The sequence below is a fragment of the Leptinotarsa decemlineata genome, unplaced genomic scaffold (genome assembly GCF_025532065.1).
Source record: "Leptinotarsa decemlineata unplaced genomic scaffold, Ldec_3_MD MMD2_tig00026336_RagTag_RagTag, whole genome shotgun sequence".
NCBI lineage: Eukaryota > Metazoa > Arthropoda > Insecta > Coleoptera > Chrysomelidae > Leptinotarsa > Leptinotarsa decemlineata.
The window spans coordinates 5,053,353-5,081,185 of NW_027412692.1; the positions used below are offsets into that span (position 1 = coordinate 5,053,353).

The 27,833-nt window shown below is 36.1% G+C and overlaps 1 protein-coding gene across 1 annotated transcript in view; it reads left to right on the plus strand.

The window, feature by feature from the left end:
• Positions 1-27,833, plus strand: part of LOC111517838 (uncharacterized) — a 225,654-nt gene that overhangs the window by 150,269 nt on the left and 47,552 nt on the right. The window contains exons 3-4 of the mRNA XM_074183164.1: positions 2,055-2,295; positions 26,514-26,743. Coding sequence (XP_074039265.1) covers positions 2,055-2,295; positions 26,514-26,743 — 471 coding nt within the window. The remainder of the gene's footprint in view (positions 1-2,054; positions 2,296-26,513; positions 26,744-27,833) is intronic.

The following is a 27,833-nucleotide window of genomic DNA, read 5'->3' on the forward strand; positions in this document are numbered from 1 at the left end:
ACCGTCCAACCCGTGTTAGGAATCACACGTTAAAAGGTAAGACCTCGTTAATCCTTAGCTCGCACAAGTTTCGACTTCTGAGGGTTGTCGTTCGTAGGGGTGCGACAGCTGGTTAACGGAAAAACAGATTTTAAACAGAGATTTTAAACAGATTTTAGTAACTAATTCCTCGGCTTTCATTTCTTCGAAAGTTGGGAAATTTTGCTGGTGGAGTTGGAAAAATTTGGATTCCCTCCCCCCCTGCTTTTCATATTTCCAATGAGATAGGTTACCTTAAGATCTATTGGATTGCCTAGAATTTAATCACCCAGAAATTTCAATTCAAGCTTTCAATTTCAGTGTTGATAATAATAGTATTTTTCGAGAAGTAGGTACTTCCCGGACGCTTTTCCTTCGAGAAACTATGCCGGGAAGAATCATATCGTTTTTGTCTTTTTTTTTATTTAAAATTATCCGCCGCAACCTGATGGTTATTAGCGGCGGAGTGTATTTATTACATATCATTAGGTAGAATTTACAATTTTATAATAAGGTTGAGAGCAGTTTAAAAGCAAATAATATTTTTCACTTGATGTCGTCCTAGAGCTTCTTTCAAATTTCGAGGTATATTGTAATTGTCTCCTTCCATTTGGAACATCGGACATTCCATTATGATGTGTTTTACTGTGAATGACATTTCACAAATTTGACACTGTGGTTCTTCTTCTCGAGATATCAGGTATTCATGGGTAAGCCTTGTATATCCTATTCTGAGTCGAGTCATAATCGCCAGATTTCCGTGTCCACGGTCCTACCGCTGTTTTGATTTCTTTTAGTTTGGATTGTGTATTTTGCCATTTCGTGTTCCAGATGTCCCTCAGAATTTTTTTAATATATGATTTCAAATCTGTGTAGGGCGTTTTTGTCTTTGTAAATATAAACATATCATTAGGTATGATTTTGATAAATAATGCAGTGATCATTACCATAGCAGCGACAGCCGATCTAATGTGCTGTCTTCTAGGTTTGGTTTTTCTATGCCATCAAACTTCCTGAAGTTTCTATATTTTTTTGAGAGTCTACAGATAGAAAGTTTAGATGAAAGTCATGTAGCGCAATTGCCATTAAAGGAGGCATGTTTATAATATCAGAAGTTATGATTTGTTTCTTTTTTTGAAGTTTGGACTTCCGTGTCTGAAGATATTACAAATTTGAAATCGATAGAAACTATTGTAATTGGATGTTCACACTCTCCGAATAAAAATTATTCAAATTCGTTTCACAAATGTGTCCTTCAATTATTACATGTTAACTCAGTGTTAGTCAATTTGCTAATGGGCGATTTCAATATCATTAAAACTAACTCAGTTAATGTAACTTTCATGTTTCTGAAGTTGGTTATAGTTGATTCGATGATTTCGTGACTTTTTCAATGACGAAAAACTAATATTCAATCATTTTCGTTAAATGGGCTATTTGCATGTTTGTCTATATTCTATATTCGATCAACTTGGCCACTTGTACAAAAAAATTGTATAATGTTAAACCATCTTTTTTATCGTAACATTCAGTTCAGTTGAGTAAAGTAACGCAATCGTGATTCAGCTTAGTACCCCGATGAAACCTTGGAAGGTCGAAACAGAGTTGTCTGGGGTTGGATCAAAAATGCTTCGTTTTTGGAATATGGTTTCAACTAGCTGCCTTGTAGTGAACACTGCAGGTGAAAGACAGAGAACAAAACTGATTTGGTTGTCGATTTTTTGAAGCTTGGCTTCGCAACTGGCTGTCTGAGGATTTCTTGATTGACTTTTCTGTCAATCCAATAGATGGCGCCTTCGTAAGCAAATACGTCATTGTCTTTACTCAGGCTTATCTTTAAAGGATAGTTGGACCATCACTACATTCGTAGTTCAGCCTAGCACCACTGATTAGTCCTTGTCGGGTCAAAACAGCGCTGTCTGGTGTTTGATCAAAGATGATTTGTTTTTGGGTTCTGGTTTCAACGGTGAACTAATTATATTATCGAATATATACAACTTCATATCTTTCACAGGCTTTTTCTTGGTTTGTTTCAGGAAGACGAAGATGATTTCGATTACGAAGATGATGATGAAGACTCGGAAACGGAAGACCCGTTCTTTGATAGCATAGACGAAGAACTACAAGCCGAAGAACCATCTATCAGAACTACTACACTAGCACCGAAACCTGTGTCTAGTTTGACAGCATTTAAGTGGAGTCATTTTGGAACTAGAGAACGGGTTGAAGAGTCCAGGAGACAACAAATGGCTGCCAGTTCGAGGCAATCCCCTGAACGTAAGTTGAATCAAATGATAAATGTATGTAATGAAAGACCATAACCCCCTTTCCTACAAAGAAGCCATCTATGGGATAATCAGTAGTATTCCACGAATATGAAAGTGGCTCCCAAAGATAACATCTTTTCTCACGAAGGCTTGTCCGTTAAGGACAGCTGAGTCCAACAATACATTCGTCTTTCAGTCTATAGTACAATTCCTTAATAGTAGGCACTAAATTCTCAGAAGTATTATTGCATTAAAACGAAAACATTGTTGTCAAGGTTCTGATTCTATATATTTCATCATCATTTTTCCTCATCTGCTTAGTACAATTTTCGTACGCCACTGCAAGGCAGAAACATCAGTCACTCCTGAGAGTTCAGTGCCTACTATTTTGGAATTATAGTATAGCAGTACTGATGAAACCTAAGGAGGGCGCTGGACAGCGCTGTTAGCTGTTGAATCACCAATTTCTTGTTATTGGGCTCTGATTTTGACTAGTAGTTCATACGTTTCAAAAGCATTCTAGTTATAGTCGAAGTAAAAGTTATTGTGCATATTTAAAGATGTTGGCACTCTCAAAGTCAAAATACAATACATAGAAAGCTGAACTAGTTCACGTGGACTATGGACTTGGCGGTTCGTATTGGATAATTTTTACTAACCGAGTTTTATGATTTTCTGAAGAGTTACAAAATAAAATTTGAAGTCATGTTACGGCAACGAATAGAAATCGGGAAAGGTTATCGGCGCCGTGTTCAGTTCAGGAATTGATGGCGATTTGAGTGTTGAAATTCGATATTGGTACAGTTATAATTACCTAAAATTTTGTTATTTGTTTAAAATGTGGCGTACTTGGACAAGTACTAATAGTAATAAGGAGTGTGATAACAATGCAGACTTTTTCCAGTGTAGTGATTCCAATAGCGATGGTGAACAATGCAAAAAGGAGATACCAGTGAAGAAGATTCCAATGCATTTGAATATTGAAACACAGAGAGTGTGTTTCAATGTCTATAAGAATCTACATCCCAAGTTTTACAAGCAACATCAGATTTGACCGAATTTTTTTTCTCAACTGTACGTAAAATAGTCAAAAACAAACCTTATGAACGCAAGACGCGATGTGATGCAAAATTATCAAAACCTTCAGATGTTCATCTAATAAAATCATTGAAAAAACCAATATACGACTGTTACAAAATTGCGTTACAAATACTTAGAACAAATAAATAAATATAGACAAGAACAACGGCAAACTTTCTGTTTGAACGAAACTTGGTATGACACTCACGACACAGTTACGAAAGGGTGGACTGATGGTTCGAGAATGTGTACGCCTAACATGCATGCAAACAAAGGATCGCGACTGATCATTGTGCATTGCGTAAGAAGTAAAAGATGGGTTCCGAATTCTTTGAAATTATGAGGACTGCGATGTTGACCATCATAAGAACATGGAAGCTAATTTTCAAAGAATGGTTTTAAAACAAATCGGTCCCAAACTTAGATGCGAATAGTGTAAAAGTTCTTGACAACGCTTCCCATAATTCGCGACAGCTCATCAAAGCACCGAATAAAAATTCGAGGAAAGATGAAATACAAAGTTTTTAACGATTTTTAATTTGTATTCAGAAGATTACTATACCAAAAACCTACTACTTGAAGTTTCACAGACAAAAACATTTGAAAAAGTGTATGCCCTTGAGAGTATTGCTGAAAAGTATGGACACACCATACTGAGACTTGCCCCCTATTTTTGTGTTTTCAATCCCATCGAGTTGATTTGGAAAAAAATGAAATAAAGCATCAGGCGTAAAAATAATTTTCCAAAATTTAATAAGACGCTAATAGAGCTAATTGAAGAAGTATTTAATATTAGCAAAGAAGAATGGCAGAAAAGGATTAAAAAAGTAATTTTAGTTAAAAAAGACTATATGGAGATTGGACATTTCCATATTAATGGTGGAAATAAATTCATTATTGATTCAAATGACGGTGAACATCGGGTGGAATGGAATAGGACAAGAAAGATTACCAATGAGCCTCATTCTAAGAGACGTAAGCTAAAAGAATCAGCGTATATTCTCATGTCTGGAGAGAATTGTATCTCGAATAGCTCCTTAGAAATAGATCGTACTTGGCTACCCATCTTGAAGAAAACTTTGGATAGTGGCGAAATGGCAACAAACTGATATCGGAGAGTACCTTGTATTACATCGAATATTTCAGTTGTCAATCAACAACATTGACATAATTTCATATTTCAAAACTTCTTTGACATCTGTCGAAGAAGTAAAGAAATAAGCTCTCAAAAAAGGAATAACTGCATATTTATTCGAATTTTTATCCATTTCTGAAGACGGAGGCAGATTTTGGCCTCCGAAACGTAAAAGATAAGTATTATTTCTTAATATTTTTTTGATAGGCAAAATTGTGAAATACGACAAGTTACTGATAAATAGAAGATTTTTCTTTGTGAAAAATACTTTGATTTTTACGCAGTAACTTATAGGGGTAAACTAAAAAGTTTGCCCTTCTACACTTGTATAAAGTTCTCCATTATAATTTTTATATTTTTTCAGATTGTGGAAGGTAACCATTACCAAAAAAAAAGGTCGATAAAAAACTGATTTTTTCCTCCACAAAAAATGACTTTCGTTGAATACGACAGTGATATATATATATATATATATATATATATATATATATATATATATATATATATATATATATATATATATATATATACATATATATATATATATATATATATATATATATTGCACTATATTGTTTACTTGAACTTTACAAATAATGTATGTATCTTCATATCAACATGTGCGATATAAAATCCTGGAACAAATCATTTTTTGATCACGAATTCTGATCTGAATTACTGATTTCATGAGTTGCATTTTAATGAGCCCCAAAAATAATTTTTGATTTTTCGACACATTTTTAATAAATTTCTTATTATAAAACTAAAAATCAAATGAATTACTTCACAGTTCAGCTAGTTGATGTGACTAGGGAAGTAATAAATGAGAGCTTTGTCCAGTTTTTTCCAATCGTAATGTGAAATGTAACCAGTTAAAATAATACCCAATATTATGGAAATTATTCATCGGATTCAGTTATCTGTAAATTATGCTCATTTTATTTCCATATGATGAAACATTTGATTCATTGCCAAGGCCAGCTGCGGAAAATAATCGTTACAACTATTCGTTACAATTTCATTCTTTCTGACAAAGAAATTGCAAATCATCTATAAAGCTGATTCACCTTTTCATATCTGAAGCTAACAAAAAGTTATATTTTTCCATTTCTAAACATATAAAAGTCTTTCCGCGTCATGGTTTATTTCAAGAAAGAAACATTGTTGGTGTTTATTATTGCTACAAAGTGACAGCTTTATATCTATAGCTCGCTCCACAATATGTTCGCAGTTGTTACATATTAAGAAAAGCGCCGATTTCGAGAATTCTATGATGGAAGCCCCGCACATAAACAAAGAAAAATATTGTTGGTATTTGGACACCTGTTGAAATAGACAAAAGAGATGAAATAAAGACTATCTGAACCTGAAGCTAAAATACTCGTTTCTCAACCCTCGTGCTCTGATTTTTTGAACAATGTCCCACATTATAATCTTATGAAAAATCTGAAAATCAGGCCAACAGTATAAACTAACTGTTAGCGGTAGCTCAGGAGAAGAAAGGAAAGTTGAGGCTTGTGATATCATTCAAACAGTTTCTTCATTATGCCGAATATAATAGGTAGTACCATTCAGTTTCAGATGATGGGAATACAAAAAGGATAATCTAAATGTAGTAATCAAAAACTAAGGAGAAGTCTAATTATATGAAACCAGGTCCGTGGGTGGGTGGGGCAGGTGGCGGATAGGGGAACGGCCAAGAGACTGGAGGCCCGGTCCATAAAGCCTATGTGGTCTTACGGACGGAGTTGCCGGCCTCCTGGTCAGTGGCAGAAATGAGTAGGGCGAGGGGAACTAAAACCCCCCACTGTGGATCAGCTTACCCAAGTTAAGGTGTAAGGAATCGTGCCACAGCTGAATGGCCGCAGAGTGATATGCGGTCACGAACGATCCCCTTGGGAACTGGGCGAAACCTCATTGTAATCAGCAATGTGAGGCTCAGCCAGAGGTGACCAACTCTTCCCTTGCTACACATGAATGAAACAACACAAAAACAAAAACAACAAAAAACAATCCCGAGGCTGAACAGAATTGCACACCTCAATCTAAGGCGGTGGCTGATGATGAACAGAAATGTCCACCCCAATCTACCGCTTGGAATGAGGCTGGACATAGCAGATCACCTACAACAGCAAGATCACTTCCTGCGGCGGGCGCCAAGAGCTTCGCCTTGAAGAAAGGCAAGGAACCGGCTACCTCTGCAGAAAAGCTCCCTCACTTGTGCACCTCCATGGAGGGAACCCCAAAAAGGTTGAAGAAGCCGCGCAACAACAGTAATATCGCTGCACCTTCCAAAACCTTCGCGTAGACCACTGTGAGACACCTCAAGGTTGCCAAAGAAAGTGTGTGACGGCGAGTCTTGGCCTACACCTGCCAATATGAAGAAGATGTCTCCTAGTGACCTGTTCACCTTCCTGGAAAGGACAGGATGGACGATGACCTAGAAGGACAACTCCTCGGAAGGATGTACAATGGGTCACATGTGGCCAAGTGCTGTGAGTATACACTCACCCTCCCTACTCTACAGATACCAGTTACATGAAACCAGGTAATCATTAACGGTTATTGACTGTTGTAACGAATACAGCAAGTCATTTTTCCAGCTCTTTTTTCATCATTTTCCATTATCCGTCACACTAGAAAAAACTATGGATTAAGCAGAGGTACAGCCGAAAAATGTTAATCATCTTTTTGATATAGATGGCCCTACAGAGGCCTACCTACTTGAAATTTGCAGGAGGACTGCAGGAAAAGGAGGTGAAGATTATAGATTGTAGAGCAGAATGCTCTTATTATCGTTAACATCTTGTGCACCACTCACAAGAGATAACGTTGTAAATAACTATCGGAGTAAAACAACAGTTTTTAAAATGTTTGACATACAAGATTCAGTGCTGTAGTTTAAAAAAAATGTAATTGAACTCTACAAGAAGTTATCACTAATGGAATTTGCTTTCTTCTCTATATGTATGGAGCTCCTGAAAATCTACATGCTTAGATACGTTCCGATATGCATGTTTCTTCAAAAATACTCAAAATAAAAAACAAGTGCACTTAGTTTGTCTTTCTCCAACCTCAGCAGCAGCTCATCAACATATTACCAAGTTCAAGTGGGGCTTGATAATCAGACTGGGGTTGGAAGTTGGTCGACAATACATTAGAACTAGTTCAGACTTTACTCCCACAACACCGGAAAAATGCTAAACATTATATTATATTTATTACATTCTTCAAGATCACAAAAAATGATATAGGATACGTCTCATAGAAAATAAAATATATACATACAAACATAAATATAAATATACATACATATAATTATAAATATAAGTGTAAATGCAACGATAAAGATAATACATACACTTAAGTATAAATGAACGCAAATAAACGTACATACATATAGGGATAGATATAGATAAAATAGTTGGCAAATAGAACTTAACATAGCATCTATTATTAGTCCTCACATTGACTCAAATATTCTGCAATACTGTAAAAGCAACCGCTAATCAGAAACTTTTTAAGTTTGGCTTTGAAGATAATATCGCTTTTTTCACTTCTAATTATGAGAGGTAGATTATTAAAAAATGTTGCACCAGTAAAAGACGGGCAGTTTTCAAAAAACGAGGTTGAATGTTGTCGAAGTCTTATCAAATCACCATGTCTCGTTGGGTACGAATGCATTTCAGAATTTCGGTGATGATCATGTATGTATTTCTTAAAAAATAGTATACACTTGTAGATGTATATACATGGTACACACATAATTCAATTTTCAATAAAATATGTTTTACATGACTCCCGGTAGTCTAATTTGAATATTAAGCGCATAACTATTTTCTGGAAAACAAATATTTTATGTAGCTTGGTGGAGCAACCCCATACAGCGATATTATAGGAAATGTGGGAATATACCAGGGCAAAATAAACATTGAGCAGCTGTTTTCTCTTAAATAATGATTTTAACTGTCTAATAGCAAAGTAACCCGAATTAACTTTTTTACTCACTTGCGCTATACTTGATTCCCATGCCATATTACTATCTATCAAGGTACCAAGAAATTTGGTTTCATCTGATGACTCAATGTTCTCATTTCCTACCCTAACAACAAATTCTTCAATTTTTCTGGTTGTTCTAGAGTAAAATTGCATCAATACTGTTTTACTTGAATCAACTACTAATGAATTCTTCTTGCACCAATTCGTGAATTCAAATGACAATAAGTTCAGTTTATCTTGAAGTTCCTCGGGACTTTCAGCATAATTTTTTGCAACTATAAAGAGGGATGTAGCGCTAAATGTGGTTGCAAAAAAGTTGGACTGTTTTGTTCTCTATCATGCACAAATTGTCAAGACCGGTCGTGGTCCAATGTTGAATCACCAACAGTTCGTTTGATACCAACGAGGAGACATGCGATGTATCACTATTGAGACAATTCACTTGCACCCAGGATGAAAAAAAACAAGGAGAAGAGAAGAAGAAGAACAAGAAGAATAGGAAGCAGAAGTATTAGAGAATTATGAATCAGACGAATGAATTCCGCAATATTTTTTCCTAATTTACACCGCTTTTATCAATATCTTTTAGTATTCAACAGTTCCAAATGAACAGAATCACAATAGATCCGTGGAATAGGAAATCTTTTTAAAAAACACTCTAAGAACACTCTCCGAAGGTGGCGTGGAAACGTGCATATATTATGACGATTACAACTCTTATAACTTTTTGAATCGTTATATCTCAGAAATGGTGGCACATAGTAAAAAAAGTATTCAGACATTTTTTATAATTATCTGATTTATATTTTCTGTCGAAACTGATATGATAAAACTGACCGTTGTGCTGAAAATCGCGAAAACCCGTTTTTGTGACCTTTGACCCCGAGTAAATTTTTCTCCAGATACCGGATCGATGAGGATTTTTTAGATTTCATTTCTGATAGCGTTTTGAACATTCCTACCAATTTTGAGCTGGGTGGGAATATTTGTACCACCACTTCTATTTTTTAGTCTAATTTGACCGGATATAGACTTCCGTCTGGAATATGATGGCATAGCTCGACATATAGATGTCTGATAGAGTGTCGTCCAAGAATAAAATATTATTATTACTCTTTCAACAAGTCGGGTATGTGGATATTATATTCCTATAACTTTTTTGCATATTATCCCATAATTTTTGAAGAATATAACAAAAAAAAATTCTGATTGATTCGGCCGTTACTTGATGAAGCTTCATAGTGATTTCATAAACTACAACTCACGATTTGACCTCCACAGTTAGTTAAAATAATAAAGACAAAACATCCAAATTCGAGAAATCATGAGTTCATAAATTAAAGTATGGGACGTCTTCTATGGTATACCTGTATTGGTCAAACTGGCAAAACATTTAGGAATCGAACCCAGGAACATCATATGAGCTATGTAAATATTAAAAAAAGTTCAACATATTCAAATCATCTTTCAGGTATATGAGAATTGTAGAGGTTTAGGTAATTTGATGGAGGTAGTCCCAATTGTTGTTACCTGTGGTACATAAATATTATTTAAATCACTGTTGAAGAAGCTACTGTATTAGCGAAACGTGTTGTGATATATTTTTCAAATGAAGTTTGTGGAGATCAAATCGTGAGTTGTAATTTATGAAAAGAAATAAAATGTTTCCACAATGAAAATTATTACTTATCACTCATTTCTTTGAAAAAATCTTGGGAACTTGAATGCCAGTTGGGAGCCACTTGAAACTGCAATAATAAATAAACACATAAATGTCCGGTAGTACCATACTCGTTTCTAATTTGTTAGTACGGTAATAAAGGAGAACGCGTTACTCAAAAATAAATACCAAACCTAATAGGAGTGTGATAGATGTGATGTTTATATAATGACGTCGTAAGACTTTCAACTCAATCCTCTCGTTCATTTTACGCAACGTAATCACTATATTGCAAATGCTTGTTGGCTCATTCATAAAAGCAGTTTGAAAAGGTTGTTAAGAATATCCGTAATTATCATTTCGGTGACACACATCGGCTGCTGGTTTATTAGGACGGAAAAATAGTACCTAATCAGTTTTGAATAATAATATTCCTATGGTGTATCCGGCGATTATTCGTTTCGCCGCATATGCTGCTTATCTGCTAATTAAAAATATACCGCTTTTCACTGTATGTCTAATTTCAGATAAATATTTCCGTATATACATTTTTCAATAGTAATTTCATATGCTGCCTCATGAATGCACTTGTAGACAGAGGGTCAGAAATAAATTGAAACTATTTCAATTCAACTCGTAGCTGAATGGTAACAAATATCCAATTCAGTTGCACTTGACAAAATTCTCTCAAGTGAAAAAAAACAATCAAAAATACAACAACAATTGACAAAAGAAAGATCCGTTTGTACGTGATTTGTCAGTAACACCAGCTTTTAATATCGAAAACACATACCAAAATATATTTCACAAGTGAAATGAGACTTGAAAATATTTTACAAGTTCAAAACTGGCTGCTCATTAGAATTTCAATCTGATGCATAATTCAATAGCAAAATTCTGATTCAACCTATATAGGACAGGGAAGAGGGTATTTCAAGAAACGCATTGCCGAACACAAAAGCGTCACACTACTAACCAGTTCATTATTTGAAAAGAAATTTAATTGATTTGAGTACCCCAAACAGAATACTTTCTGATTTTATCAGCGAAATAATGTAGATTTCAGTGTTTCGGAAACATTTTCCGTGAAAGTAATTCTTAATGAGTAAGCATGAAGCGATGATGAGCAAAAAATCAAAACGAATTTTCATGTTTTGCCACTCTGGTCGGAGTTCTGAAAAGATCGACGTTTCACAATCACTACAGAAGACATTATCGAGATGTGCTTCGTAAAAGAGGGCACTTTGCCAGATAATGTCGTGCCCTAAAAAAAGTGCATAAGAAACCAGCTCAAATTAGAATACCTATTAGCGCAGGAGGTGAATGGTGATTATTTTACCTTCCATAGAAAAGTGGCATGCTCTTTGGCAAAAATGTTCAATGCGCAAAAGCAATGAAACTCAAATTCGTTGATTCTACAATGTGTGACGCTATTCTTATTGATTATTTACTTCACAAACGCGATTTGCAGAAAATTCTGGTCAAAAAATCCGGATACATTTGAAAAGTATTCAGAAGCCATTCAACAAATATGTCACTTGATCCTCTTGAGATTGTAAGGGTAGGTTGGGTTAGGTTAAGTTAGGTCCAAAGTGCACTGCAACCCGCAAGGGTTTATTGTTGCTCACAACTATTCACACTCGACCAAATAAACCCAGCGGGGCAGGCACAAAGTATGTGCTCTGCTGTTTCATAATTTTCCAAACAGAGGCGACACAAACTGCCTTTCGACAGACCCAGTCTCTACATATGATGATTCAAATGACAGTGATCTGTAAGAAGGCCTTTTAGACTTCGCAGTTCATCTCTACTATAGTCAACAACTGTTTGGTATCAAGCTTCGAAGGGTGAATGAACACGTTGGAGAGAGCCAGTCCTGGGAGATTCTGAATGAATGAATCTTCTTGCCATCCAGGTGTTCAATCTTTGTTTGGCAAAGCCTAAAGCGATGCCAATGACAGGTTCCTTTGCAAGGGAGTCAGCAGCCTCATTGCCGTCCGGGCCAGTATGGCCAGGAATCAAGACCAGATACAATCTGTTAAGTCTTCCTATCGAAAAGAGTCGTTTTTGGCAATTCGCTATCATTTTAGACGTTGCTCGGTAGGAGCCAAGAGCTTTCAACGCCGCTTGACAGTCCGGGAATATTTTAATTGATTTGTCTATGAAGTTGGTTTTTTCCAGTCTCTCCACACACAATTCAATAGCGTGAATTTCCACTTGAAATACAGTCACATAGGTTCCTAGGCAGGTTGATATTTCTGTCCTGGGTCTGCGACTGAAAACACCTTCACCAGAACCAGAAGATATTTTTGATCCATATGTGAACCAACAACTATCTGCTCTTAATATCTCCTTCTCCCGGAGGATCCAGTTTTCTTTACTCGGGAACAGTACTATTAAAGGCAGTTTCTAGTTGACAGTTGGATCCATAAAGTCAGGTCATTTCCAGAATGCTGTGACTTCCAGTGTTGACCAACAGTATGTTGCACTCTGCATTAAATTGATTTGTACCACTGGCAATGTGCACAAGTCAATATGCAGTCCATCTAGCGTCTCTCTCCTCTTCTAAGGGTAACATCTACTTCTCTTAAGGGGTTGAATCGCGAAAATTTCCCATGAAAACAAAATTGCAGTGTTTTTCCTATTTTTATCACCATATCATGAAAGAAATATAACAAGGTGGAATTTCGAATCAACACCTTGTATAGGGCGGCATCCAGTGGTATTCAAAGCACATTCTACTATATTTTTCTGTACTGTCTTATTTGATTCTCTGATTCACTGTATATTCAACCTGTATGAAAACCTATAGAGCCATTTCAATGTCAAGCAATTATTCCAAATTAAATGAAACAACTAGCTTTTACCCACGGCTTCGCTCGCATTTATGCCATTAAATAAGTGTCAGTACAATAGAAATGAATCAATATGAGAACTTTATTTCAATGCTTGGCTGGGATTATCAATTTTTGAAAATTATTACCTAACCTAACCAAACCTAACTTAACCTAACTAAACCTAACCTAACCTAAAAAATATTTTTTCTTAATAAAAAGTATCCTATGTTACTTCTAATACCTCCAAGAACATGTGTACACAATTTCATGATGATTGGTTGAGTAGTTTTCCCATGAAATTGTAACAAACAAACTTACATTTACATCTATAATATTAGTAGGGAGAAGGGAAATAATACTCCAATAATTACAGTCCAACCCGAAACATCGTATCAGATTATAAGCATGGGTTTGTAGAAAAGAAGTTGTGTATAATCTATTTTTCATGTCTTTCAGAATGTGTCTCTGAAGCTTTGGATAGGAAATTGCAGGTCGACGTCATTTATACAGACATGCAAAAAGCTTTTGACCAAATCGATTTCTTCATCTATCAGAATTTGGTTTTGCAGTAAGTTTGGGACAACTCATATCGAATTACCTAGTTGATAGAAAACAGTATGTAGAGTATGAAGGCTTTAAATTAGCTTTATATACTTCCAGTTCAGGAGTGCCCCACACAAATTACCCTACAAAATACAAATTAGGCAGAACACAGAGTCAGATGCTACAAATGCAATACGGATTTATACAGACGGCTCAAAAACCAAAGAAGGCTCAGGATGTGGAGTGTACTCCAGGTCACTAAGCCTAAGGATTGAGTGGGGAATGGGAAGAAATACCAGCGTGGTGCAAGCAGAACTGGCTGGTATCTCAATCGCCACAAAAGAAGTAACCAAGAAAGGAATTTCTGGCAAAAACATGACAATCTGCACTGATATCAGACAAGCACTATTAGCCTTGAACAGACAGAGTGCTACCTCAGGGCTAGTACTAGAGTGCCATCAAGATTTAGCCAAAGCCTCGGTAGATAATAACATTATCCTGAGGTGGGTTGAAGGGCACGACAAGAGTAAAGGTAATCGCATTGCCGACTTTTCAGCCAAATAAGCGGCTGAACTAAGAATTTCAGGACCCAGTGGCACCCACGGCCTGATGACTTCGACAATTGCGGAACTAGTCAAATGTTACACCCATGCTCAATCTTTGAAGAGATGGGATGAATTCAAAGGATGTAATCTTGCCAGGATCACCTTGGGTGACCCTGGGAAGCTGGCGCCGAAGAAATATCTGGCGATGACCAGGAAAAATCTACGCCTTACAGTAGGATTTCTGATTGGCCACTGTCAACTAAGGAAACACCTCCATAATATGGGGCTAGTGGACACACCTCTATGCAAGATGTGTGAACAGGAAGATGAGACTGTCAGGCATGTCCTGTGCGAGTGCCCGGAGTTATCGTCAATAAGAGAGTGTGTGTTCGGCGAGGCTTGGCCTACACCTGCCGATATAAAGGAGATGTCTCCGAGCGACCTGTCCACCTTCCTGGAAAGGACAGGATGGACGATAACCTAGGAGGACAACTCCTCGGGAGGATGTACAATGGGTCACATGTGGCCTAAGTGCGTGGGCTTACACTCACCCTCACTACTTTACAGATACAGAGAGAAGTGGAATGATGAATAATTCAAAATTGCTATAACCGGTGACCTTAAAATATTTGAAGTGATTATGGAAAGTACTTGGACTTACAGCATGAATTACATGTGATATTTGATTGGTGTTCTAATAATCGTTTGAATCTAACAATGTCTTTTCCTAGAAAGGAAAGACTAATACAATTTACTTATGATATTGATAACAATTTCATAAGTCGAGTTGAAGAAATGAATGACCTTGGCATTGATTTTGATCAAAAATTCACTATTGTGTCACATATAGACCAAACTGTTTCATCCACTAGTCGAATGTTGGGCTTCATAATGAGGAACACTAGATAATTCAGAGATATTAAAGAAATAGTCACGCTATCCTATTCTTATGTGAGGCTCAAACTTGAATACGGGACGATATCCCATTTATAATTCTCACACACAGCAAATTGAAGCTGTTCAAAGAAAGTTCTGGAAATTCTTGTGTGTGGTAACCCCCAAAGGGGAGTTGATTATTGTATCCTTTCGAACCAATTTGATATTATATCATTGAATACACATAGACTCTTCGTCATAATCACATTTCTCTATAATGTGCTCCGTTCCTACAAAAACTCAATATCTATGTACCGCTCCAGATACGAGAAAACAGAATAGTAGAACAAATGTGAATCTCTGAGCACCAGTAGATATAATGTGTTATAATTTTGATTTAGTATGTAATATGTGTACCTTGAACATTATCAAAGATTGTATGTTACATAGAACCTTTCACTTATAGATTTTTCTTATAATTTCCAATTGTTTTATATCAACATTGTGAAGACTAATTCGTTTGCAGTTCGTCAATTGAATCTAACTATATTATTTCTTCAGCAATTTTCTTTAACATTTTCTGTAATTGGGTGTACACCTGTTGAAAATTAAGTGATGTCTATCTATATATCAATTTGAACTGCTCAAACCAATATAAACGTTCTCAAAGAAATTCCAACAAATTTGTTTTCTTTTTCAAAGAAACTTCGGATTTGAAACTTTCTGTTTTATACTACTACGTTACTGCAGTTTCGTTATTTCAGGACATTTTCAAACTTATACATTAAACTATAAAATGGTAAAAACCATAGAAAGAAGAAGTTATGATTTCCTACCACGTAGTAACGCTACATCCATCAATTTATTTCATATTTCATAACAAAAAATAAACTTTCTTATTCCACCAAATATATGTCCCATTGCACAATTTTTTCATAATAACCTACCTATTTATTTCAACATTCTGTACCTACGTGAAGAGAAAATCTCCTTGATAATTTGTCGATTCATTTTCATTATCCCGTATTCGATAACAACTTCATTAACGATTGTCGGATACGAAATAATTCACGATGAATGCGATCAAACACTGAATTAAAGCCTACACGGTCGATTTATCCAAAGCATTAAAGAGTCTAGATACAAGAACAAACCGCAGTCTCGCGATACTATCAGCAAGATTAAGCAGTTTCTGCTGGCTCAGGAAAATTGTTGTGCATGTGGGGTCCAACTTTACAAGAACTTAATTCAGGATAATTGTACAGAGTGACTTAAAAATCGCAATCGACGTGAAGAAGGCTCGCGGCCATATAATTATTTCGTCTCTTGACTTTCAGCTCCTCGTATTCAGATATCTGTATGGTAATTTAGTTCGACTGCATGCGACTTTCTTTGTACACTTGAGTTGGCGAGTCTGTTTTTTCTCTGGACATATGTTGTGTGAAGTTTGATATGACAAACAAGATGTTTCAAATTGAAACTACTGGAAAAGCTTGTTTTGTCTTTTAGGTACGTGAACAGCGATAAAGACATTTGTAATTTTCCTCTGTATTATTTCCATTTATCAGGGTGAAATACCGTTTCCTCTCTATTTGAGAATGACAAAGTGGAAAAATCGGTCAGTTTTTTCATCCAAATCTTTACAGCATACAAAACCCTATTCAACGAGGGGATGACAGGTCAGCTCAGAAGATTGAAGATTTTGCAATGGTTCTTCGGTAGGAGTTCTGCTTTGCAGAAAATGAGAAGCGTGATTCTCATCTGAGTGAGATATCACTCGAAGAGGTGAAAGTTCTCATAAATGTTTGTATTCGTACCGAGAATATGTATGAATCTGATCCCACTCAATGTTAGTAACGCATCTTTGGAAATACTGGGCTCCAGCTCATCTTAGAAACTAGTATCCATAGCAGAATGCCGTATGGATCTGCTTTTTTCCAAAAACTATTGTGCAGCAGGAGACAGCTGATGTTTACGCTCCTAATGGATGAATCTAGCAATCGTACAGATGGCGTTATATGGAAAAGTGTCATCGGTTACTGAAGTAGGAATCTTGCAGTTTGAACAAACTCAATTTTGATGATTCAACTGAAAACTTTTCGGTATGCCATTGTAGCTGTCGTTGAGGATTTATCAAAATTTGCGTATTCCAGCCTGGAAGGCTACAGGTTACTTGAGAAAATTGGAAAAAGTTCTCCTGACTAGTGGGTGTACTTAGTTCCTTTGTCACCATGGAAGGGCGTATTTCTGAAATTTGTAACAGGAGATCTACGTCGTAAGCCACACCGCGGATCGAACTAGGTTTTCAGCGTTTGGCAGTCTCATTTTTGCCACCCAACACAAAAGATCACTCACCAAATGGAGTAATAGTAATAATATCGATAATATGAATGATGATAATAGTAATATTTTTGTACAATAACATCCTTTTCCAAAAACAACCTAAATTATATAACGAAATGGATAATATGAGATAATAATTGAAAGGATTTGAACATTCGCTTTCATGAAATCATCCACTGGATGAAAGCCATGGGACAATAAAAATTCCTTCAATAATTTCTTGAAGCCATTTATTTTGAGCATATTTTATGTTCAAAAGGAGTTCATTGAAAATTCTTTGTCAGAATATGGTGAGAGATGTAAATAGAATATTATATTTAGGTAATGGTACAAGCAGATCATTTCGTTTCGATTTCTAGTATCAAAACTGGATCTGAGTATTTGTTCTGAATGAATTTCGATGACAATAAACATGAAAACACACTTCAATATGGTAACGACAAATTTTTTTTTCAAAAACTACACCTCACGATTTGTTGTTCTATACAAACTTTATTTGAAAAATATATCACATGTTTTCTAAATCGCTACTGTGCTAGCGAAACATGTGATATATTTTTCAAATAAAGTTTGTGGGGATCGAATCGCGTGTTTTTGAAATTACTGTGGATCATCAAGTAACGGCCAAATCAATCAGAAAAAAATTATTCAAATAGTATTCACAACTAAAGATACATCAACAATACTCCAAATTAACCGGTTGTGTTCGAAAAATACACTATTAATTTTTGTGGATGACATCGTAGTTCATCCCTACTGTAATCCAACAACTGTTTGGTATAAAGCTTCGAACGAGTGAGGCAATCCTGGAAGATTCTGCCAAAAGTCCATAAATCTTCTTGCCATCCAGGTGTTAAATCTTTATTTGGCAAAGCCTAAAGCGATGCCAAAGGCAGGTTCTGGTCCAATGAAGCTGCTTGTAGCACACTCTTTTGCAAGGGAGTCAACAGCCTCATTGCCTTCCAGGACAGTATGGCCAGGAATCCAGACCAGATACAATTTGTCAAGTCTTTCTATAGAGGAGAGTCGTTTTTGGCAATTTGCCAAACATGGCTTGAGACGTTGCTCGGTAGGATCCAAGAGCTTCCAACGCCGCTTGACTGTCCGAGAATATTTTTATTGACTTCCGTAAGAGATTGGATTCCTCCAATCTCTCCGCACACAATTCAATAGCGCAAATTTCCGCTTGAAATACAGTCGCATAGGTTCCTAGGCAGGTTGATATCTCTTTCCTGGGCTCTGCGACTGAAAACACTTGCACCAGAACCGGAAGGTGTTTTTGATCCATCTGTTAACCAACAACTATTTGCTCCTAATATTTTCTTCTCCCGGAGATTCCAGTCCTGTCTACTCGAGAACAGTACTTTATAAGGCAGTTCGTAGTTGATAGTTGGAGGCATGAAGTCAGAGGTCATTTCCAGAATGCTGTGACTTCCAGTGTCAAGTAACAGTGTGTTGCACTCTGCATTAAATTGAGTTATGCAATTGGCAATGTGCACGAATCTATAGGCAGTCCATCTAGCCTCTCTCTCTCAAGAAAAATGTGGAGAAGAGGTAGATCCAGAAGGATCTCCATGGCCGCTGATGGTGTGCTACTGATGGCCAAACAAGCCTGTCTCTGTAAGCCAGAAAGCTTCGCCTGGGCCGTTTTCTGTAAAGCCTTCGGTCACCATGTAATTGCACCATAAGTGATCATTGGTCTGATAATAATCACATAAATCCAATGAATTTGTTTGGGGCTTAAACCCCAAGTTTAACCACAAATCCTTCGACATGTCCATAGTAACAGTCTGGCTTTGTGTAAAACTTTTTCCAAGTGAGCGTTCCAGGTGTGTTTTTTATCAAGGACAATGCCAAGATATTTCACCTCCGTGACACTACCTAAGTTGAAGCGTTTCTTCCTCACAAATAAACTCGGTATGTTTTCAAACTTTTGCGACAGGTTCCTCCCAGTTCCGGTATTTTTTCCATGGATTACTCTGTATATTCATTCTATTGTTTAAATATGTTTATATTCTATGTAAGTAAATTAATTCATACTCAAATTTTTGAGTGCATTCATAGTCGATTCACAGTGCTTTATGCACAACACTTTCATGACCCAAATCACTCATAAGTTTCATTAAAGACATTTGAAAATAAATGTGTCAAGTAAAAGTCATTATTATCGATTGTTTTCGTCAGCCTACATGGCAACTCGTGTGTCTATATACTTTATACTGTTCAAACACTTCAGTAAGTTGAAATGTATTTACTTACACCTTTTGAGTGTCTGTTATCATTGAAAGGAAATAAGACCAATAGCTATGACCAACTGATGTTCAATAATGTTTGCACAATCTGTCCCTACTTCAGGTTCCGATAATAATTTTCTATGGAATTTCACTGTAATTTATCACTAGCACTATCAATACTACCCCATACAAATTGTAAATTAGTAATATTTAAGCCAGCTTGGTATCAGACCAGCGTTCTTTTGCTGATATAAAAGCCGGAAATTCGATTCTCCAGAACATTTTTGACAGCCCAGAACATTCAAAAATATTCAAAAGCATTTCACAACACTTCAAAATACCCCGGAACATTCTAAAATGTATTTTAACATATCAGGCGTGACCGACCTAATCGCAAGCGTTATTCGTTCTTTTAAGTCATTCATATCTGAAGGTTTAGTTTTTTACACATTGCTCTTCACATATCCCCATAAAAAGAAATCTGATGATGAAAGATCAGGTGATCGCGCTGGCCATTCAATCGATGATCGCCTCCCTATCCACCGAATGGGAAATGTTGTATCGAGGTATTGCCGGACATTAACTTGGTATCGTATCGTATTCACTTGAACTTGAGGGTTTCCTGGATCAGGATATAACTTTGTTAAACTTGGAATGACATCATTTTGAAGTAGTGCCAAATAATTATCGCCATTCAAGTTGCCCTCAATGAAAAAGGGACCAATAATATGGTTTTCTACAATCACTGCCCAAACATTAACCTTTAGAGGGTATTGCGTGTATTCTTCTCTCATCCAGCAAGGATTTTCCGTTGATCAGTAGCGACAATTTTGCAGATTAGCATGGCCGTTAAGAGACAAAGTACACTCACCAGAAAAAATAACTTCTTCTAATTGGATGATATTGTTATACAAAATGTCAATCATTTGCTCACAAAAATAATTTCTTATATCAAAATCGTTTTCCATGAGCTCCTGAGTAGATATCATTACATAGGGATGCATTTTATTTTCTTTCGATTTGTTTTCTTTCGATATAAGGTTAGAATGTAGTGGATGCATGTCTACTCGATGTATGTGGGTTTTCCTCAAACTCGAGCATCACATCTAATTCGAGTTCAACACTCATTGCATTGACAGCTGCTATCTTTATCTGCCCCACATGACCAAGCTCGCGAAACTGCTTCTCTATTTTGCTCATTGTTCCTTGAGATATGGGCGGTAATTTATGAAATTTCTCATGAAATAGGCGTGCTACTTCCTGTTGTGTTCGGGTTTCATCTCCGACACCAATCATTTGTAAAACTGTTATTTTATGCATTTCCGTTGATATAATCATTTGTCAGACTTGAAGTTAACGAACTTTAAACTTAAATTGAAATACTGACAACTAGTGTTGTAACATACAAACAAGTTGATGAGGCGTTTTAAACTAATGTTGCCACGGAAATCATTTACAATTTTTTAAAGGATATCATCTAAAAAGAACATTGCTATGGTTTTTGCTTACTTTTTTATTATCAATACCTCAACTTGAAATAAGTTTTGAGTATATTGCAATACGTTTTGAGTGTATTTTATCCAATTTCGGTAACCACATGATTTTAATTTATTTTATCTCAATTGTTTCAAGAAACATTTTTGAATAGAGAATGTAGAGACCTTTTAAACGATATATCACAAGCCCATACTTGTACCTGTCATTCGACGGGGGTTGAAGGTAGGGGTAGCATTTTCCGTTGAAGTATGTCAAATTATAATTTAAATTTGACGTGTTTTAGGATTTTGTTGAAATATGTACCGAAATATGAATTTATTCCATTTGGCTTTTATACACTGTGTGATAGCCCTCTATGCTCTATCTATAATAAAAAGATGTGGTACATGCACCATATACCATGATTTGTTATGTTTTTGTTATGTGTGATTGATAAACTTTCAAAAAGTGAATAGAATTGTTGATTTGAGCAAAATATTATTTGTATTTCTCCCTACATTAACGTAGTGAAAAGTCGTTTTTCAGGGATTATCGTTTCACTATAATTCCTGTCCATTTTTATATGAAGAGATCCAAAAGCTCGTTGGAAGTTCCACAAGTTATCCTCAAATAGATGATGCTGTGGCATTAAGGTGTGAAATTCACTATATTGAAGTCTTTCCGAATTGATTTGATGCATCCAACTTTTTTTACTGAAATTATTGTCAATATCAATATTTGTCACCTGTGATTTTCAAAATAATCAGAAACAGAACGGCTTTTCAAAAAAATATGTTCCATTTATTATTCTGAGAAAGTAGTATGTAATATTTGTCTTTCCTTCTAATGAAACTAATACAAGAAAGGACTCTTCTTTATTAGAGGATGTCATGCTTGCAACTGAAGTGTTGAGGAACTGCAAAAATCTGCGTAAATGTTTATGCTAATCTGGAAGTTTGGTTCGTGATTATTTTCACTTTGGTGTGAGGGATTGACATGAATGGTAATGATAACTACAATAGGATCGACATGAGATTTGGCCTCTGATATGTATCCTATAAGTTTCAGTAGGTACAATTTGTGATTTTGGGAAAAGACATTTTTTAAAAACGTTTTCAGCTCCAACAGAATGATGGTGGCTAATTGGACTTTGAAATAGATAAATTTCTCCGAAACCTATAAGTTCAAATGTACCGAATGTTTGAGACGACAATCATAAAAATAAAAACTTCGTTTTGTTTGTCATATCACTCGGTATTCGATGTTATTTTTCTTGAAACTACATGCAGTATATCATTTATTACGTGTTGATCATATCAACCATTAACATTTTTGTCAAAACCTTGTATAGCTATTATTCTGTCAATAAACAGATGCAATCAATTCATTGTCAATTAAAAACTGATGTAGTAAATAGTAATTTTGTGAGATATAATTTACCTTCACCTATTTAATCAACTTCATTCAGATACTTTCACGTAATTAGGCATCAATATACTCGGAAATGTTACACACGTTTCGTAATTATTCACTGATGAATATATTCATATCTCCAAAATTATATGGTAATCTGGACGTGAGATTTTTTTGGAGATACCATTTTATGTGTGAAAATATTACCACGTTCAGTTAATTTTCGAAAATTTCTGGTGTATTCATTTCAAATGAGACCATATTGTTTTTCCCTCATAAATACAGGATGGGCAACGAAAACGAAGATCTGCATGGAGATCTCCTGGAAATGGATTTTACGATAATTAATATTGTTTCGGCAACCGTCCGCGAAGTACACACTTCCAGGATGCTTTTTCTTCAAGAAATTAATATTTTTCCGTCCTAGTTCGGGAAGTACGGACTTCCTGGACTAGGCCGAGAAAAATCACATCGCCACTGCAACAATGTAAATCATGGTAGGTATGGTTTTGATAGATGCGGTTGATTATTACCTCATCAGAGAAATAACTACTGACAGTTATTTGGCACTTAGTGCCACATTTTGAAAACTTTCATGCTTTTCATTCACAATTATCGCAAGAAGCTATTGAAAGCAGTATGCGAAAAATGCCTTACGAAATTTCCTATGCAGCAGCTTTTGCTCCAGCACAATTGTTGCCTGAAAAATCAAATACGATACCATACAAACGAGAATTACAATGTTCGAAATTTTATACTACAAAGAAATATAATAAAGAAATGTGTCTCATTGATTTATTATTCCACACAGTTGCCGAAAAAATAGTGTACTCAACACTGGTGTACTGAAAAAATAAATTTTCGAAATAAAACCTCGAAATATTTATCTCTTCCAACTACCTAAACCGTAGGTCCTGGTAAATGGCTGCTGGAAAATAACTACTTCCCCGGCTAATACCACGCTGAATATTGAATCAAATCGGAGGGTCATCAATGCAAGATTCCTCACAAAGGTTAGTCTCGCAGATATTTGTTATTCCACCAGCTGCCGAACCATGCTGAAAATATTCGAGTGGATCACCTACAGATCGGTTTCCAGGTATTAGCTCTCATCAGTGCAGGAAAGATCTGACCCAAATAGCAAAGTGCTTGGGAATTGATTAATTTAAATGCTGCTCAACAGCATGTATGGAACCTTCGTCTAAGAGAAAGATTGTTGACCAGTAACAGGTCCACCTCGTCAACAAAGCCTCCATCCCATTCAGTGATACCTGTCATATGAAGTTATAAATTTCAGTTTTGGATAAAGATTAGCCATCTTCTGAGAAGCTAAAGCTCATGTTGGATCTTTCACAATAAACTGGATACATTGCTCGTCACCTGAAAATGTAATTCTGACGTTCTGTGACTGATTTTGATAGTGTTATCATCACTTCTGGAATGTTTTTGTCGACGATATTTATTTCATCCATACTTATAAATACGATAATCAGTTGACACTCATTTATCTCTTTTTTAATTACCGATTGCATGAAATTTTGCATGCTGATCCAGGACCGATAACAATGCATGTTAATCATAAACGTGACCTGATGCTGCTGCCAGGATCGGCTCCGTACGAGAGATCTGCTCAGCGGTAAATAGCAGGGATACGAAATTTTGTATACGCATTCGTTTATGACAGGCAAGCTTTCACCTTTGAAGAGGGTCCATCACGCAATGTGAGCAACAGGCACAAGAGGCATACCATGAATTGTGTAATTTGGTGAGATGGTCGTCATTAGCATTGGTCTGCAACCCGTCTAGGAGAAGGAAAACTCCAAAATCAAGTTCCAAAAGTAAGCTCCAAGCTGAAAAAAGTGGCGCAACTTTCACCAAATTTACTGAAAAGATTTAAGTGCTTTTCAGGTCTTAGATGCGCACCAAGAAAAGATTCTCAAATATTCCAACTGGAGTGGCTCTGCACCATCATTTACTACAGTGAAATTCCGGGTAGCTGGATTTGAATGTAGCCGTAAGATCTTGGGAGACAATGAACGTTTGGGACGTCAAAAAACTGCAACTACCGACGAAAACATCTCCAAAGTTCACCAAATGTTGCTAGCCGACCGCCGAGCTTTTTTGGCGCAGTTTAGGCGCAATTAATCCGAGTTTCGGCACATCATCATACGCCCGAAACAAACATACATAGTTCAAACAGTCGACTGCAAAGGGGTAACCGGCTCAAAAAAAGCAAAAACTGTTGCTGGTAAAGTGATGGCGACTGTTTTTTTGGATAGTCATGAAGTTATTTCAATCGATCATCTTCAAAGAGAAAGAACCATTACAAGAGCATACTAGGCATCATTACTTGACAAGCTGAAGGTAGAACTTGTGGATAAACGGCCACATTTGCAGAAAAAGATATTTCCGTTTCAGCACCGTCTCACATCTCAGCGGTTGGCATGGAAATAATCCACGAATTACGGTTTGAACTACTTGACCATCCGCCTTACTCACCAGATCTAGTCCCAAGCGACTTCTTTTTGTTCCCTTATCAGAAAACTGCGCTCGGAGGACAGATATTTTTGTCAAATGAAGAGGCAATCACCTTCTTGAACAATTATTTTGCAGATAAAAACGCCAAGTATTATTTGTACGGGTTACAGATGGGAGCATCTCTGAGAGAAGTGAAAAAATGTCTTGTATCTTTGTTAGGTCGGAAACTTTTAAGACCATCCTCGTATGTGAGTGATTTATGCAAAGTTTTCATGGATATTTTCTTTTTTTATGAAAAGTTCTATTCTTTATATATTAACGGAGAAGAACAATGCCAAAACCGTTTTCTTCTAAGAAATGCAATTTTAATAGTTCGAAACGAAATTATCAGAATCAATACAACTGATTACTGTCATGAAAACTACAGATTCAGATCTGAACATTTTTTCAAATAGTTAGTATTGATGGTTTTGTATCTACTTTGAGGGCAATGAGAACACTTTTTTTGTTACCTCATCATCCTTGATATCTACCGCAGTAGTAGATGAAACGGCAGGCATAAAAATCAGCAGACCACTGTCAACAAAACCAAAAAATATCTTTGTCATAATAATTGTTTTGTTTATTCAAGATTGGTGTCTGAAGAATCGACTCCGTTTGAATATATCCAAATGAAAAGCTATGGCATTCAGTCAAAAATTCAATACATTACAATTTCCTTACCACATTGATAATATTATAATGGAGAGAATATATAATATCCAGGATTTAGGACACTATTTTGATCATCATCTGACTTACCACCACACTAATCAAATTATAAATTCAGCTTACCGTACTCACGGTTTTATCATGAGGAACTGTAAGAATTTCAATAATATATAAACGTTAACCTCTCTGTATTTCAGTTTGGTAAGACCAAAACTAAAATATGAATACATAATATGGAATCCCATAAACAACCAATATACTATAGTACAAGAAAAATCCTGAAATTCCTCAGTTTCAGAATCATTGGAACTTATCCCCCAAGAAATTTTCATTACTCTGATTATGGATTCGAATTTGAAGCATTAGAGAAACGAAGAAATCAGGCATCTGTTTTATTTTTATATATGTTATTGAAAGGCAAAATAGAGTGTCTGCACTACTATCAGAAATTGAAATCTTTGTTCCAAGACTAGCATCTAGGCACAACAATACTTTTGGGCCCAAACGAACTTAATATTGTAGTCACTAATTAACGTTATGTGTTGTAATGCAAACTCTCTAATATCGATATTTTTTGTTGCAGCTTACGTGAAATTAAAAATAAGTCTCGTGCGACTCTATAGTCAATGATTATAGAAACGTTCACAATCTTTCATTTCAGGTTTTTTCTTTTTTCTATATTTTCCTTTTTTTTTGTCATATATCAAAGAGTATGAAAACTGTATATATGAATCATATATAGTTTACTCTGTAAATGGGAGTGTTGGGCAATAAACGCTACTATTATTATTATCATTATTACTTTCTATAAAACGTCAAATAACAGAGACAATGCATGAAAATTATTCGTAAATATTACTACTTTTTGTAACGATAATAATTAGTGCATTTTTTCCAGAATCTAAAGTGAACGCTTTCTTAGAACACTACGTCAGGGTGAAACAACAGACAAAATGCCTAAGGCCGCTTCCACGGGTTATTCCAATTCAACGAGAACATCCAGACCCAACGAAATCATACACCCCTCAGTGTACCATCTTACATCGTTGTGCTGAGGACTCGGGGTGTTGTAACAGAAATACAAAGTGTCAGTACAAAACGAGGGTTTTGGTTCCATTGTATTTTTATGTGAGTACACATTGGTTTTCAAGAAGTAGTTTGAGTAGTAGTTTTGAGTAGTTTTTAAGTATGAATATGTACATTGAATTATTATATGAAAATTACTTTTTCCTATTCAGTTTTAACCTCAAAGATTTGTTTTGGAATTGAAACAGATATCATTCATTGGAACGCTTCTGCGGAACTTTGCTAATTGTCCAACTCCAATGTTGCCACCAGAACAATTTGACCAGACAGTGAAAGGGACTGATGAATTCGATAGACCTCCTCTATTAGAACAGTTAAAGATTTATCCAGATCGTATTTTAGAGAAAGTGTTGGCTATCTTGAAGCCCTTGTAGGGACACATCTTGGATGATGATACTACCAGGACAATTTGACCAGGCAGTGGAAGGAACTGATGCATTCGATGAACCACCTCTATCAGAATAGTTAGACATTTATCCAGATCGTATTGTAGAGAAAGTGTTGACTATCTTGAATCCTTTGAGGGGACACAGCTTAGCTGATGATACTACCAGAACAATTTGACCAGGAAGTGAAAACTGATGAATTTGATAAACCACTTTATTAGAACAGTTGAAGATTTATCCAGATCGTATTGTAGAGAAAGTGTTAGCTATGTTGAATCCCTTGAGGGACACAGCTTGGCTGATGATACTGTCAGAACAATTTGACCAGGCAGTGAAAGGAACTGATGAATTCGAATAGTTAGAGATTTATCCAGATCGTATTGAAGAGAAATTTCTGGCTATTTTGAATCCCTTGAGGGGACACAGCTTGGCTGATGATACTACCAGAACAATTTGACCAGGCAATGAAAGGAACTGATGAATTCGATGAACCGACTCTATTACAACAATTAGAGATTCATCCAAATCATATTGCAGAGAAAGGGTTGGCTATCTTGAATCCCTTGAGGGGACACAGCTTGGCTGATGATACTACCAGAACAATTTGACTGGGCAGTGAAAGGAACTGATGAATTGTATGAACCGCCTCTATCTGTATCTGTAGAGTAGGGACGGTGAGTGTAAGCCCACGCACTTAGGCCACATGTGACCCATTGTACATCCTCCCGAGGAGTTGTCCTCCTAGG